This window comes from Vidua chalybeata, chromosome 11 (assembly GCF_026979565.1).
Source record: "Vidua chalybeata isolate OUT-0048 chromosome 11, bVidCha1 merged haplotype, whole genome shotgun sequence".
Classification (NCBI taxonomy): Eukaryota; Metazoa; Chordata; class Aves; order Passeriformes; family Viduidae; genus Vidua; species Vidua chalybeata.
In genome coordinates, this window is record NC_071540.1 from 5462678 (window position 1) to 5475528 (window position 12851).

At 45.5% G+C, this 12851-nt stretch overlaps 2 protein-coding genes across 7 annotated transcripts in view; one reads left to right on the forward strand and one right to left on the reverse strand.

The window, feature by feature from the left end:
- Positions 1 to 5445, forward strand: part of ANKRD27 (ankyrin repeat domain 27) — a 55482-nt gene extending 50037 nt beyond the window's left edge. For all 6 annotated transcript variants that reach the window (XM_053952475.1, XM_053952479.1, XM_053952474.1 and 3 more), the window contains 3 exons: positions 1331 to 1412; positions 1944 to 2016; positions 3775 to 5445. In XM_053952475.1, the coding sequence (XP_053808450.1) occupies positions 1331 to 1412; positions 1944 to 2016; positions 3775 to 4041 (422 nt within the window). In that variant the 3' untranslated portion in view covers positions 4042 to 5445. The remainder of the gene's footprint in view (positions 1 to 1330; positions 1413 to 1943; positions 2017 to 3774) is intronic.
- A 715-nt stretch (positions 5446 to 6160) lies between these two features.
- On the reverse strand, positions 6161 to 11084 carry PDCD5 (programmed cell death 5). The gene is made up of 6 exons (XM_053953068.1): positions 10982 to 11084; positions 9490 to 9530; positions 8268 to 8329; positions 7741 to 7832; positions 7439 to 7510; positions 6161 to 7115 (listed from the first exon to the last, which is right to left on the reverse strand). The coding sequence occupies exons 1-6, from the start codon at positions 11045 to 11047 to the stop codon at positions 7068 to 7070; spliced, it is 381 nt and encodes a 126-aa protein (XP_053809043.1). The 5' UTR covers positions 11048 to 11084; the 3' UTR covers positions 6161 to 7067.
- Positions 11085 to 12851: the final 1767 nt, after the last annotated feature.

Consider the following 12851-nt stretch of genomic DNA (forward strand, 5'->3'; position numbering starts at 1 on the left):
TATGATAGGTAACACCTAAAATACTGTAACTAAATGCAGCAGACTTTGTATTCTACTCATGACAGTGCTTCAAACTTACTTTTCACCTACTTTGGGGTACATGTATGAATTTTACCTACAAAAACATTTAAAGGTAAAAACACACCACATTTGAGATTATATAATTAGCCGTGTAGGAACTGTGCATTTCAGTGAAAAGCAAAACAGATTTAAATGACTGTTGGGTGTCATTTATATTGCCCTAAAAGAGGTCAGGGAGTGACTCTTCATTAGTTACTGTCTCTCATGTTTTGGGACAGAAATGAGAGCAACAGAGGTGACTGTGAACCTCCAGCACAGTTTGCAGAGGACTTTGAGCTAGTGGCACAGTGTGGCCACGAGGTGCAGTGCCAGCACAGCTGGGCTGCAGCAGGGCCCTGTGCCTTGGGCAGGATGAGTTACCATCCTTCTGATACCTTTATCTTGCAGTGTTAACTCTGACCTTCCCCTTTTTAATAGCAATAACATTATATGTTATATTCAATGATGCAAAGTTATTTCACTCCTTAAAGGATTTGACACATGGCCCTATCTTAATGTGCCTAAGCAGCCCCTGAGATGGAACTTAAGGAGCACAGATTCCTCCTCACCTCTGTACTAGCACCCAGCTTCTGATCTGCCTTATCTACTGCTCCCATTATGCTGGCTCAGAAGTTTTTCAGGTGAATTTTCAAGTTCACTGCCCTGGGGATGTAAGAAAAGCTGTGCCCCCTGTGCTGGACAGCTCAGCAAAGGACATGATGCCACCAGGACTGTAGAAAGAAAACAGGGAGGTTGCAAAGCAGGAATTGGGGAAGATGAAGAGCAGGAGTGCCCATTTCAGCACCCATGAGTTTTCAAAGAAACTCTTGCTTCCTTCCCTTAGAAAGATTGTGAATGTCTGGTTAATAGAAAATCACAATTAATCACAGTGTGCTGACACCTAAAATTGAGAATATTCTTTCAAATATTTTGAATAGTTCTAAAAGAGCAATAGAAGATATGAGTGAGTAATACTAATGAAGAGGTGGTTTAGTATCTCTGTGTTAATTCAGGTTGGTAAAAACTGGAATTCAGGACTTCAAAATCCAGAATTATAGTCTCTTCAGATGCTTGGCCACTTGTAATAATCTGAGGAAGAATGGTTACTTCTGCAACTTGAAGGGTTTTAAAATTTCCAAAGATAAATCACCACTCTAATTCAAATTAGCACTGATACAGTTTTATGTTCAATGTAAAATCACAACTGTGTTTTTTAATTCCTAAGTGAGACCCAGTTGTAATTTAGCTCCCTGTTCTTTTAAACCCCCAGTGCACCCTAAGCCCTGTGAGGAAGCTGATGAACCCATAAGGAGACAACTTCAACTGGTCCAATCAATTAACAGATTTAACAAGTAAGCAGAGAAGCTTGCTCACAGTGTGTTTGTTGTTTCCCATGAGCAAAGGTGAAGTGCAGCTGCTAACGAAGTCCCAAAGTGGCTCAGGGGTGGTTACACATGACATGGTGGTGTGCCAGTGGATGTTAATCCTGCAGGGTTGGCATGGTCACATCCCCAGGCAGATGTTCTGGCATGACAAGCTCACTGGAGTGGTGAGGGAGGGCTTGAAAATGTATCTAAAATTGGGATTGCACTAATACTTGGTGTACCATTAGTTAAGCATTTCAGAGCCAGACGGCTTAAAAATACTGTAATGGTGTTCACTCATTGGTTGGGTTTTGCTCAATATCTTTTTAAGCCCCAATGCATATTCCATAGTAAAATACAGGGAATACAAGTAGGCTGCAATTCTGGGAGGGTATTGTCAGGGAGATGCCTGTCTCTGGCGAGACAGTTCCACCTTGTGGAGCTTCTGAGAGAGAGTCTTTTATGAAAGGCTTATGTGAAGACATTTAATTTCTTTGATTTCTTTAAAATCTTCTTCAGAGAAAAACACTTACGGAGAACAATAACAAGAGATAAAAGCGTCCCTAATTTTGACTATCACTTACTGCACCAGGTAAGTGGAAATACTTGCTCAGATTATTTTAATATTACAGCAGTTATGTTTGTTTGCTCTGCTATTACTCTGGGTACGTGTAAGAGAAAGTTTACTAGTGGTGGTCGTTGAATCACACAAGTTCTGACCTGTTTGCCAAATTGCTCATTTCATCATTGTTCAAACTTCAGTGGTGCTTCTATGACACCCCTTGACCACTTCATTATTTTCAATCTCTTAAGCCTCTTACTGCAGGTTTCATCTCTGTCTTGTTTTCTGTGTCCTGTCCAGCAAAACCTAGAACTGAAAAACTCTGCAGCTTCTTGGAGCTGTAGCTTGCTTTGGCAAGAGAGACATTTTTCAGTAGATTGAAATTAGAGTTTGCTTTAAGTCTGCTTGTAAGAGGAGACTGTTTGCAAGGGTGACAGCAAACTGCATGTTGCATTGTCAGCTGCGACACAGATGTATGTAACAGATTCACCTCTGCTTGGGGTGCAGTGACACCCACAACAGCTGCTGGATGCTGCCTTCCCCAGAGCTTGTGCTCCTTTACACTGGCTTTGACTCTCATTGCATCTTCTGCTGGGCTATTTCAGAACACTAAATCAAGAGAAAAATGATCTGTCCAAAACAAAACAGTTTTTACCAGGTTACTCCAGCAGCTGCCCATCTGACACAGCTTTGCAAACGTAGACTCTGCAGCTCAGGTCCTTCTGGAAAATGGGATACTCTTCCTACTGCCCTTAGAAGACTGAGTATTTGCCAAAAGCCTTGAGAATATTCTCTAAAGCTGTAATATTTTAATAATTCTTTCTAAATGATAATATTCCACTACATAACTTGGGATTTACATTTTATAACTGTGGATCACTAAAGGCAGTATGTCATTTCAGTACACAGGTGTCAGAAAACAAGTATGTGACCCTGATACAGAGCACTCCAGCCATGTTCTGTGGTTGTGAGTTCATACAGCTGTGGCTGAACTAATTCATGAGTCCATACAGCTCTGAATTGTTAGTGGATTTAAATGTGGATGTAAATAACCTCTGTCTGCAGCTTTTTCAAGACTGTTGCCATTATTTCAGTAAAAAAGCTACTTTCTCCTTTTGTTCTTGACTTAGATGATCTGTCATTAGCATGCTTGCATTATCTTTGTTTCTTCTGGTTATTTTAACATTTGCATAGTGGCCAGTAATCCAGGCCAGCCACCCACTCTGTACAGCAGAAACAGGAACAGGTGTGGAAATGGAAGATATGAATAGTTGGAACAACCAGAAAGAGGAACTTAAGGGGTGGGGAGAGTGAGTGTCTCTTTCCCTGACAGGTGACCTCTGGAAGCAGGGAAAACTGCCTTTGCCTTCAGCAGTCTCTGGGCAGCCCTGTCTGTTACTACTTCCACTTTTCTTAATAGTAAAAGAAATGGCTGTTAATTTCAAGTGCAATGAGACTTGCATTACAACTGGTGTTTAGAAGAGTTGGGATGCTGCTGGGATAGTGAGGTGAAAGTAAGCTTTGGAATGTCTCTTGTTCTCAGGTCTGGTACTGATGTGTGTGTAGCCTGGGGCAGGCTGGCCTCTTGTTTTCTCATATGTAGCCCAAATATAATTACTCTCTTACAAAGTATGCTATTGTAAATTTTGGCTGTGTTCTCAGTGTCATGAAATTGATGTGATAATAATGTTCAAGAAACAATATATTAATTTTCCTTCTTAACGAAGAGATATAATAATATAAAAAAGTAGATAATGCTTCTAATGTACCATTTCTCTCTCCTCACAGATGGCTATTAAAAGCTTTGATAAAAGCAAATTAAAATCTGTTGGAATGCTGGACCAGAGCACAGGTCAGGTGACTGACTCGGGGTGCAGTGGTGAGTTTGTGGAAGATGATGACACGGCAGCTCCTCACAGGAGTAAATTATTGCAGCGCAGACACACGGTCACTGTGCCGCTGCCAGCAGAGGGCAGCGACGGTGGCTCCTGCAGCCCTGCAGAGCCAGGTGTGCCACAGCCACAGGACTGGCATGGCTCAGGTTCAGATCACTGAAGGGAAGCAGGGATTTGAAGCCCGAAGCTGAGGAAGTTGGTGGTGTGAATTTCAGTAGCCCTTCACTGCGTGTCAGATGGCGGTGACATTCACACACCCAGTTCAGAGCAGGCACAGGCTCTGCAGCACAGCTGGAATGTTCTGGCACCCTGGGGCTTGAGTCCTCTGTTCATCTAGGAGGTGACCACACAGCCAGATCATTACTGATCTCACTAACAGGGATGTAACGGAGATGAAGACAGCAAAATTACTTTCCTATTCTATTCAGCACTTATTAAAAAGTTCTATGTAACAGTAAACCAAATGAAACCCTGTATTGTATTTTTCAGCCACCCACTTTAAAAGTCTTTGAATAATTTTTGCATTTTCAGTTTTTATCACTACATTAAGAATTAAATATATTTATATATATAAAAAGATATATTGGATAACAAGGTATTTATTGCCAGAGGTAATTGAAATGTCTCTATTTTTATTGTAATGTTACAAACCATTATAGTATATATTTCTGTATATTTCAGTAGCTGGACAAACAATAGTCCGTAACATCTGCATTACTAACGTGAAGGGATGTAATCCTTGCTAATATCTCAGCAATGCTCCCCTGTACTGGAGCTGCAAGATCAAGTTCTTACAGAGGAGCCAAGATACTAGGGTAAATAGTGGAGAGCCCTTGACAAAGCTAAACTTTGGACTTGATGTTCACAGCCTAACAAAAAAGCAGAAGCAAGCACAAGGTGCTTGTGTTTTATTGTAGCATGCATTTAAGTTGCTTTTCCCCTCCTCTAAAGGAAGTAATGAAAAAATGCACAAGTATTCACAATTCTGATCCTGGGCAACATCCACAGACAAAAGTGCTTCAGAGCCTGCTCTGGACTGCTATTAAAAAGGTAAAATTCCCATTATGAAAGGTACTTCTCACATCAGTGAACACTGGCTAGAGTAGGCCAAATCCTGCCCCATTCCCAGGGGTGATCACTTCTGAAAGCTACAGGGAACTACCAAGTGGCTGCTTAGATTGGAAGTTCATTTTCTACTGTTTGGTTATGGGAGGACAAGCTGTAAATAGCACAAGCCAGGTTTTGCAGTGTAGTTTTTTTTTTATTCTTGGCTCATCACATCCAGCTTGCATTTTATTTCATGAACTGTTTGTATAGATAATTATCTTTTTTTTTAACTGTGGTATTAGTAAACTACCTGGCAAAATACAAAGCTGGAAGATAAGAGTGCTGGGTTTTTCAGGTAACTTTTTAATCTAAGAGGTAAAATGTCAAAAGACATTTGGATTTGAGGGTAATGTGTTTATTTTTCTAATAATTTATGAGTTCATATGATTTTCTGATGTGCCTTGGATTTGTGCCAAATGATGGAAAGAAAAAACAAGTAAAAGAACTCTTGAAAATGCTGTTTTCTTTGAGTGCTTTTGTCCAAGCATTGAGTCTATTACAGATTTTCTTGCTTGGTTTTGTAGGCATTTGAAGACTTTACCTTGTGTTGACTCTTGGACTTTCCTTCCTCCTACATTTACAGATAACTTTATTAGGTTGTGGGGTTTTAGATTTATGCACACAGAACAGAACAGAACTGTTACTGAAACTGAGCATTTTCACATAACCTCCTTTTCTAGCTCTACATTCACATTAAAAAATACAAGGATATTCAGCTATTACAAGTCAAAAGACACAAAAGGAAAGAGGTAAAACAGGTTTTTCCTTCTTGTGACACTATGAAGATGACCCAGAGTAAGTAATTGGTCCTTACCTGTAGCAAGAATAATCCAGATATTTAAGATCTAGTAGACTATTATAGATCTGATTTCCAAATTACAGAGTGAGAATTTTGCTTGTGTTTTATTGTAGCATGCATTTAACTAAATTATTGTTTAGATTGCTCAACCATATAGGTAAGAAAAATCAGTTCACCAAACTTTGGCTTCAAACTCAGTAAGGGTGGTAAGTCTGAAGAAATTTGGCACACTCAGGATATCAGATAAGCTAAGGCATCCTAATTACAAACACAGAGAAGCAAAATGCACAGTCTAAAACAAATGAAACAAAAATAACAACTGTTTCATATTTTAACCACATTCAGACAAGATAAAAAACACACCCACTAGTGCTCACTTGAAACAAGTTTATTCTGTTCCAAAAAACACTGCAGTTGGAATCATACAGGATCCTGTTAAATTATGTCAGATAAGGGGGTTGTGGTGGGAGCGTTTATCAGCACATTACAGTATTTATCCTACTGATTTCCATAACCATAGTCTTGAATAAAGGTACAGCACAAGTTCAGTTTTACTTTATGCATGCAAGAGTTACAGAGTTTAGGAAAATGGTGTGTCTTTTTTTTCCAGGTAAGAAACACTCCAGCCATTTGATAAAAGTGGAGGTAGTTGTAAGAATACATGATACCAAGTGTCTGAACAGTGCTGTGTATGACACAGTTAACTTGCTTTGTTTGAAAGCCCAGGAACTCCCAGGGGAACAGTTCAGCTGTTTGCTGGTAGCATTTCTTTACACAGACTGCCTGATAGGAATCCCCTGATCCAAACACTATTTGGATACCTTCATTTTTAAATTTCCAGTGAGGACTTGAGAGCCGGTGACTGGCTGGATAGGCATCCTTCTGGGACTCAGGGAATCTCCTTTCTAACACTTCTGTGACAAAATCTGGACAGACTTTAACTCTGAGTGGCTGTTCCCTGTCTCACTTGGCTCCTGTGCTTGCTATCTCCAATAACAGCAAGTTAAGTGTGTGCAGTGGCTGAAAGCAGAGCTTACAGTGAGGAAGGGGCAACAAAACATTCATGCTAATGAAGCCACGGGGAACCCCACACTGCTCAGGCCTCTTATACTACAAAACTTTAAGTTATAAAATCCCCCTTCTCAGATTTATTTTACAAGTTATTTGTTGGCCTTTTACAATAATAAAAAAAAGTCATGAAGCGTAAACATTTTCAGATCTTGCATTCTGCCTGCTAACAGCATTTTTCCAGGCTATTGTTTGGCAGCCTTACAGTAGTATTAATAATCATCCTCTTCATCAGAATCCAATACTTTCCTTCTGTTGAACTAAAATGAAATAGATAAAGTGAAAATTGAAGGGTCATGTAAATGCAGGCTGGCACAAGCCTTTCCCAGTCCATGCACGTGGCAATGAAGGCACTGCCTGGGCAGAACGCCCACCCCAGGCCCTGCTGGGCCCAGTGGCACAGGACAGAGCTGGGCCAGGCTGCCCCACACCACACTGGCCCCAGGAGCTGCAGATGTGTAGGACTCTGATGGAACCCCAGCACTCAGCAGGGCAAACACAAAGTTCCATCCTGAACTGGTCCCACACGTGCAATTCTGCTGCTCTACTTCCTACAACATTACATCTAGGAAAGAAAACTCACCTTCACTGTTGTTTTCTTTTCTGTTTGCTGACTCACTTTTTCAAGAATTTCTATCAAACCTTGTTCTGATACCTAAGAAAGTCAAACAAAATGTGGATAAACACACTCTGAGAGATGCTTAGTATCAAACAACTGGATCACAATTTCCTTTCTTGCAAAAGGTTTTTGATGGAATTATATAACAGTCTTTAGGAGCTATTTACAGTTAATTTAACTTGCATCTATTATAAACTTCTTTTTTTAGAGTGAATTGGGTGTTTAAAAATAAATATATGTGAGAAAGAATTAGGAAATATACTGACCTTTCCAGCTAGCTGTCCAAATCTTGCCATCTGTATAAGATAATTCTCTACTGCTTTTGCTTTGTCTGGCTTCACAAGTGCTAAATTGCTTACTGCAACAAAAACAGGCTCTGTTCATTTGGGTTTAGAACATTCTGCAATACCTTCACTAGTAACAAAAAAGAGAGAAATGTCCCTAGGAAACAATCTTCTTCATGCCAGGGTCATGAAATAAATTGTAAAAGGCATTTTCATTTATGCCAGGTACAAGACAGTTATATATCTTACTTTTAAACATTTGCTTCTGATTAAACAACTTTGACTCTCCATATAATTTCTTCTACTAATTTAAATCAAATCTAAAACATTAACATAATTCAGATACTCATTAGCCTCTCCCTTCTAATCACTAATATTGCTAGCTGAAAAGCTGCAAGTTTTATCTTCTCAGCAACAACAGTACTTTTCTAGTCTGGCCTCTGTACAACACACTTTTGAGGAGTCACTTAGATGAGTATTTTTTATTAGGAAGTTACTTGGATACTCACATCTTGCACGAGCTGCTTGATCAAGAACTTGAGCTAAAATAGTATTTCTTATCTCTGCTTCCCTGTAAGGAAAAGTCAACCACACATTAAAAGTGGGATGTCAAGCACCTAAATTAACATGCACAGAACTACAGAAGACTTTTGATTCATGTAAGTGGCTTCTTGAGGTCACTTCAAACCTTCCATTTACATGGTATCTTTTATAGCATTTCCTGTCCTGGGAATGTCTGTTTCTTATGGACATTTCCCATTTCCCATTGCTGAAGTTACACAGCTGGCAACATCTTCCAAGAAATCAAGGTGGAGTTTCATACCTACACCTTCTCACTGCTCATAATTACATTTTAAGAGACAAAAACTGTGCTACCCTTTAGATCCTGCATTTATCCATGTGGAATTCACCCCAAGGCAGGATGGTAGAGCAGGCCCAAGGAATTGTCCATGCAATTCCAAAACCAAACCAAAGCTCATTTATGTATTTAGAGTTTTTCCACTAAGTCTCCATGTATTTACAGTATTTGATATAAGTATCTGCAAAACTGGACCTTTAGTTTATGAAATTTCAGTTAATACAGACTTGGACTGTGCAAAGTCAGCTCTTCAAACACTTGTTTACAATTTTCCAAATTAGCACAAATCCTGAACACTGTTCCCCCACTGAGCTTCGACAAAAATAATTTTGCTTCAGCTTTTTAACTGGAATAGGTATCCCAGAAAAATCAAATCAACTGGGAAAGGCTCTTCCCACTGCAGTAACAGCCAAACCCAACCCAAACTCACCACTGACAAAAAGCACCAGTTTGGGAGGAGTTCTGCCAGCCTTCAAGACTTGGATCATAAACTCCTAGCAACCCTGAGGAGCCAAGGATTCTGCCTTCCAGAAGCAGGTGACAGTGGGAGGGATGATGCTTCCCCAGAGCAGCCTACTGTATCACTGCAGCTCATGAGATTACTGAACTCAGACAAGTCCCCAGGGAAAGAGAGCTGCTGCTGCTTTCTCATCATGCCCTCCCACCCCAGCAGGGCTCAGGCAGTATGGTCATGGCACGGGAGCCACACCTGCATCAAATCTTTGATCCATTTCAATCCCTTTGTTGGTGGTTTTCCCAGCAACAAATGTGGGGCAACATTCCAAAGAAATTAAATACTAAAAAAAAAAAAAAAAAAAAAAAGGTTAAAAATTATTAGATGCAAGATCAAAATTCAATCGTCTCATTTATACCTCTGCTTTGCTTCTTGTTGCGACGGATCAGCAGAAGGATCCTGAAGAAGGAGATCAAAGCAAAAAATATCACAATCCAGAATCACTCCACACAGGACAGAAAGTTAAAATATTCCAGCAGTGTTGATGGAAGATAAACCTGCCTGTTAAACCTGCCTGCCCATGGATGAGATCCTGGAAGTGGGAATCTGCTGCCCTAGCAATAAATGTGCCACCCTCTGCTCTCCTCACAACGCAGCCATGCCAACAGTGGGTGAGCTGCTCCTGGTCCATCCACAGATTCCTGTGGCTGGGGGCAGGAAGAGGCCTTCCCCTTAGGTCTAGGATAATAGGCTTCTCCAAAGCCAGAAAACTGACAAAAGCATTGTAAGTCCATCAGAGTAAGTTAAGGATAAGTAAAATGAAATGTAACACATTCTCAGCATGGCAGCTGAAATCACAGAATCACAGAATCATGGAACATTCTGAGCTGGAAGGAACCCACAAGGATCATCAAGTCTAACTCCTGAAACCAATGAAAAGTTAATTAGGGGTGTTCTACAAGAGCTGGTTCCTGCATTAAACACTAATACGTATGAAAAATAAAAGGGGGCAAACTTCCAAGTCACTATTACTGGTGACTATTCAGAAACAAGTAACAACCAAAAAAAAACCTGAACTTTATATGGAATCAACACCTCAGATTTTACAGGTAACAATTAAAGGTGTGAAAGCAGGATGGAAAACCACACAGACAGGAAATGGGGCTGGCTGGAGGTAGGGAAGGAACAACAGGAACAACAAAATTGACACTTCACATAAATCCATATATGGACTGTGTCAGAGGATGGTGTCCAACTCTTTTCAGTGGTGCCCGGTGCACGACAAGGAGCAATAAGCATGAACTAAAACACAAGTTTCACCTCAACATGAGGAAGAACTTCTTTCCACAGAGGGTGGCAGAGCACTGGCGCAGCTGCCCAGGGAGGGAGCGGAGTCTCCGTCTCTGGAGACATTCCAACCCCCCCGGACACGCTCCTGTGTCAGCTACTCCAGGTCACTGCCCTGGTGAGAGGCTGGACTGGATAATTTCCAGAAGTTCCTTCCAGCCCTAACAATTCTGTGTTTCTGTGATTCAGCTCTGAAAAGTGAGATGGCTGGAAAGGCGAGAAAGCAATCCATGGAACAGTGAGTGTTCGGGGGCGGGAACGCTCGTGCGCCGAACCTCCCAGGGCAGGAGCGGAGGGAGGCGGCGAGGGGCCGGGGCTGCGCTCGGTGCCGCTTCCAGCCAAAGCTCCCGCACGGCCGGGCCTCTTCCCGCTTGGCCCCGGTCACGCACACGCCTCTCCTCTTCCCCTCCAGGCCCCGAGCGGCGCCGAAAGCGCTTCGGGCGGAGGGTCGGCCGCTGCCTCACCCCGTGCTCGGCCCTGATCCCCCCGTCCCTCACCCCGTGCTCGGCCCTGATCCCCTCGTCCCTCACCCCGTGCTCGGCCCTGATCCCCCCGTCCCTCACCCCGTGCTCGGCCCTGATCTCGCCCAGCCGCCGCTGCCGCAGCGCCTCCAGCTCCTCGTCCGCCATGGCTGAGGCCGCCCGCGCCAGGCGCTGCCAATCCACCGCCGAGCGCTGCCCCCGCCCCTCGGCGCCCGCGCCAGGCGAGGCCAATCCACCGCCGATGCCCGAGCCCCCCGAGCAGGGCAGGGTCACCGGAGCAGGAGACGCAGGGACGCGTGTCCAGAGAGGGGGACGCCACATCCCTCTGGCAGCTCTGCCACCCGCAGTTTAAAGAAGTTCTTCCTCATATTGATGTGGAATCTGTGTTTTAGATCGCGGCTATAGCTTCTCGCCCTGTCGCTAGGCACCACTGAACAGAGCCTGGCACCATCCTCTGGAGACGCTGGTAGGGACTGATGAGATCCCTCTCACTCTTCTCCAGGCCCAGGTCTCACAGTCCCTCCCCATCAAAGAGATGCTTCAGACCCCTCCTCATCTTTGTGGTCTCTGCTGCACCCTCTCCAGCAGCTCCTTGCCTTTCCTGAGCTGCCGGCGTGAGGGCACGGGACCGGAGCAGCCCGGAGTGCGCTGTGTGTGAGGGCACAGAGGGACCAGCCCGGAGTGCGCTGTGTGTGAGGGCACGGGACGGGAGCAGCCCGGAGTGCGCTGTGTGTGAGGGCACGGGACGGGAGCAGCCCGGAGTGCGCTGTGTGTGAGGGCACAGAGGGACCAGCCCGGAGTGCTCTGTGTGTGAGGGAACGGGACCGGAGCAGCCCGGAGTGCGCTGTGTGTGAGGGCACGGGACGGGAGCAGCCCGGAGTGCGCTGTGTGTGAGGGCACGGGACGGGAGCAGCCCGGAGTGCGCTGTGTGTGAGGGAACGGGACCGGAGCAGCCCGGAGTGCGCTGTGTGTGAGGGCACGGGACGGGAGCAGCCCGGAGTGCGCTGTGTGTGAGGGAACGGGACCGGAGCAGCCCGGAGTGCGCTGTGTGTGAGGGCACGGGACGGGAGCAGCCCGGAGTGCGCTGTGTGTGAGGGGATGGCGGGAGCAGCCCGGAGTGCGCTGTGTGTGAGGGGATGGCGGGAGCAGCCCGGAGTGCGCTGTGTGTGAGGGGATGGCGGGAGCAGCCCGGAGTGCGCTGTGTGTGAGGGCACAGAGGGACCAGCCCGGAGTGCTCTGTGTGTGAGGGAACGGGACGGGAGCAGCCCGGAGTGCGCTGTGTGTGAGGGAACGGGACCGGAGCAGCCCGGAGTGCTCTGTGTGTGAGGGAACGGGACGGGAGCAGCCCGGAGTGCGCTGTGTGTGAGGGGATGGCGGGATCTGCCCGGAGTGCGCTGTGTGTGAGGGCACGGGACCGGAGCAGCCCGGAGTGCGCTGTGTGTGAGGGAACGGGACCGGAGCAGCCCGGAGTGCGCTGTGTGTGAGGGCACGGGACGGGAGCAGCCCGGAGTGCGCTGTGTGTGAGGGCACGGGACGGGAGCAGCCCGGAGTGCTCTGTGTGTGAGGGAACGGGACCGGAGCAGCCCGGAGTGCGCTGTGTGTGAGGGCACGGGACGGGAGCAGCCCGGAGTGCGCTGTGTGTGAGGGAACGGGACCGGAGCAGCCCGGAGTGCGCTGTGTGTGAGGGAACGGGACCGGAGCAGCCCGGAGTGCGCTGTGTGTGAGGGGATGGCGGGAGCAGCCCGGAGTGCGCTGTGTGTGAGGGCACAGAGGGACGGGCACGGTCGCGCTGGGCTGCTGGAACACCGAGGTTCTGCCGCGTTTCGTTGTGCCAGTGACTGCTACAAATGCCACCATGGACTGGTGGCTCTGTGTCTGCCACGGGCCCTCCGATTTCCTCTAAAAGGCAGCCGTGGGGACGCGATTCGGTGGATCATCCCACGGGAGCAGC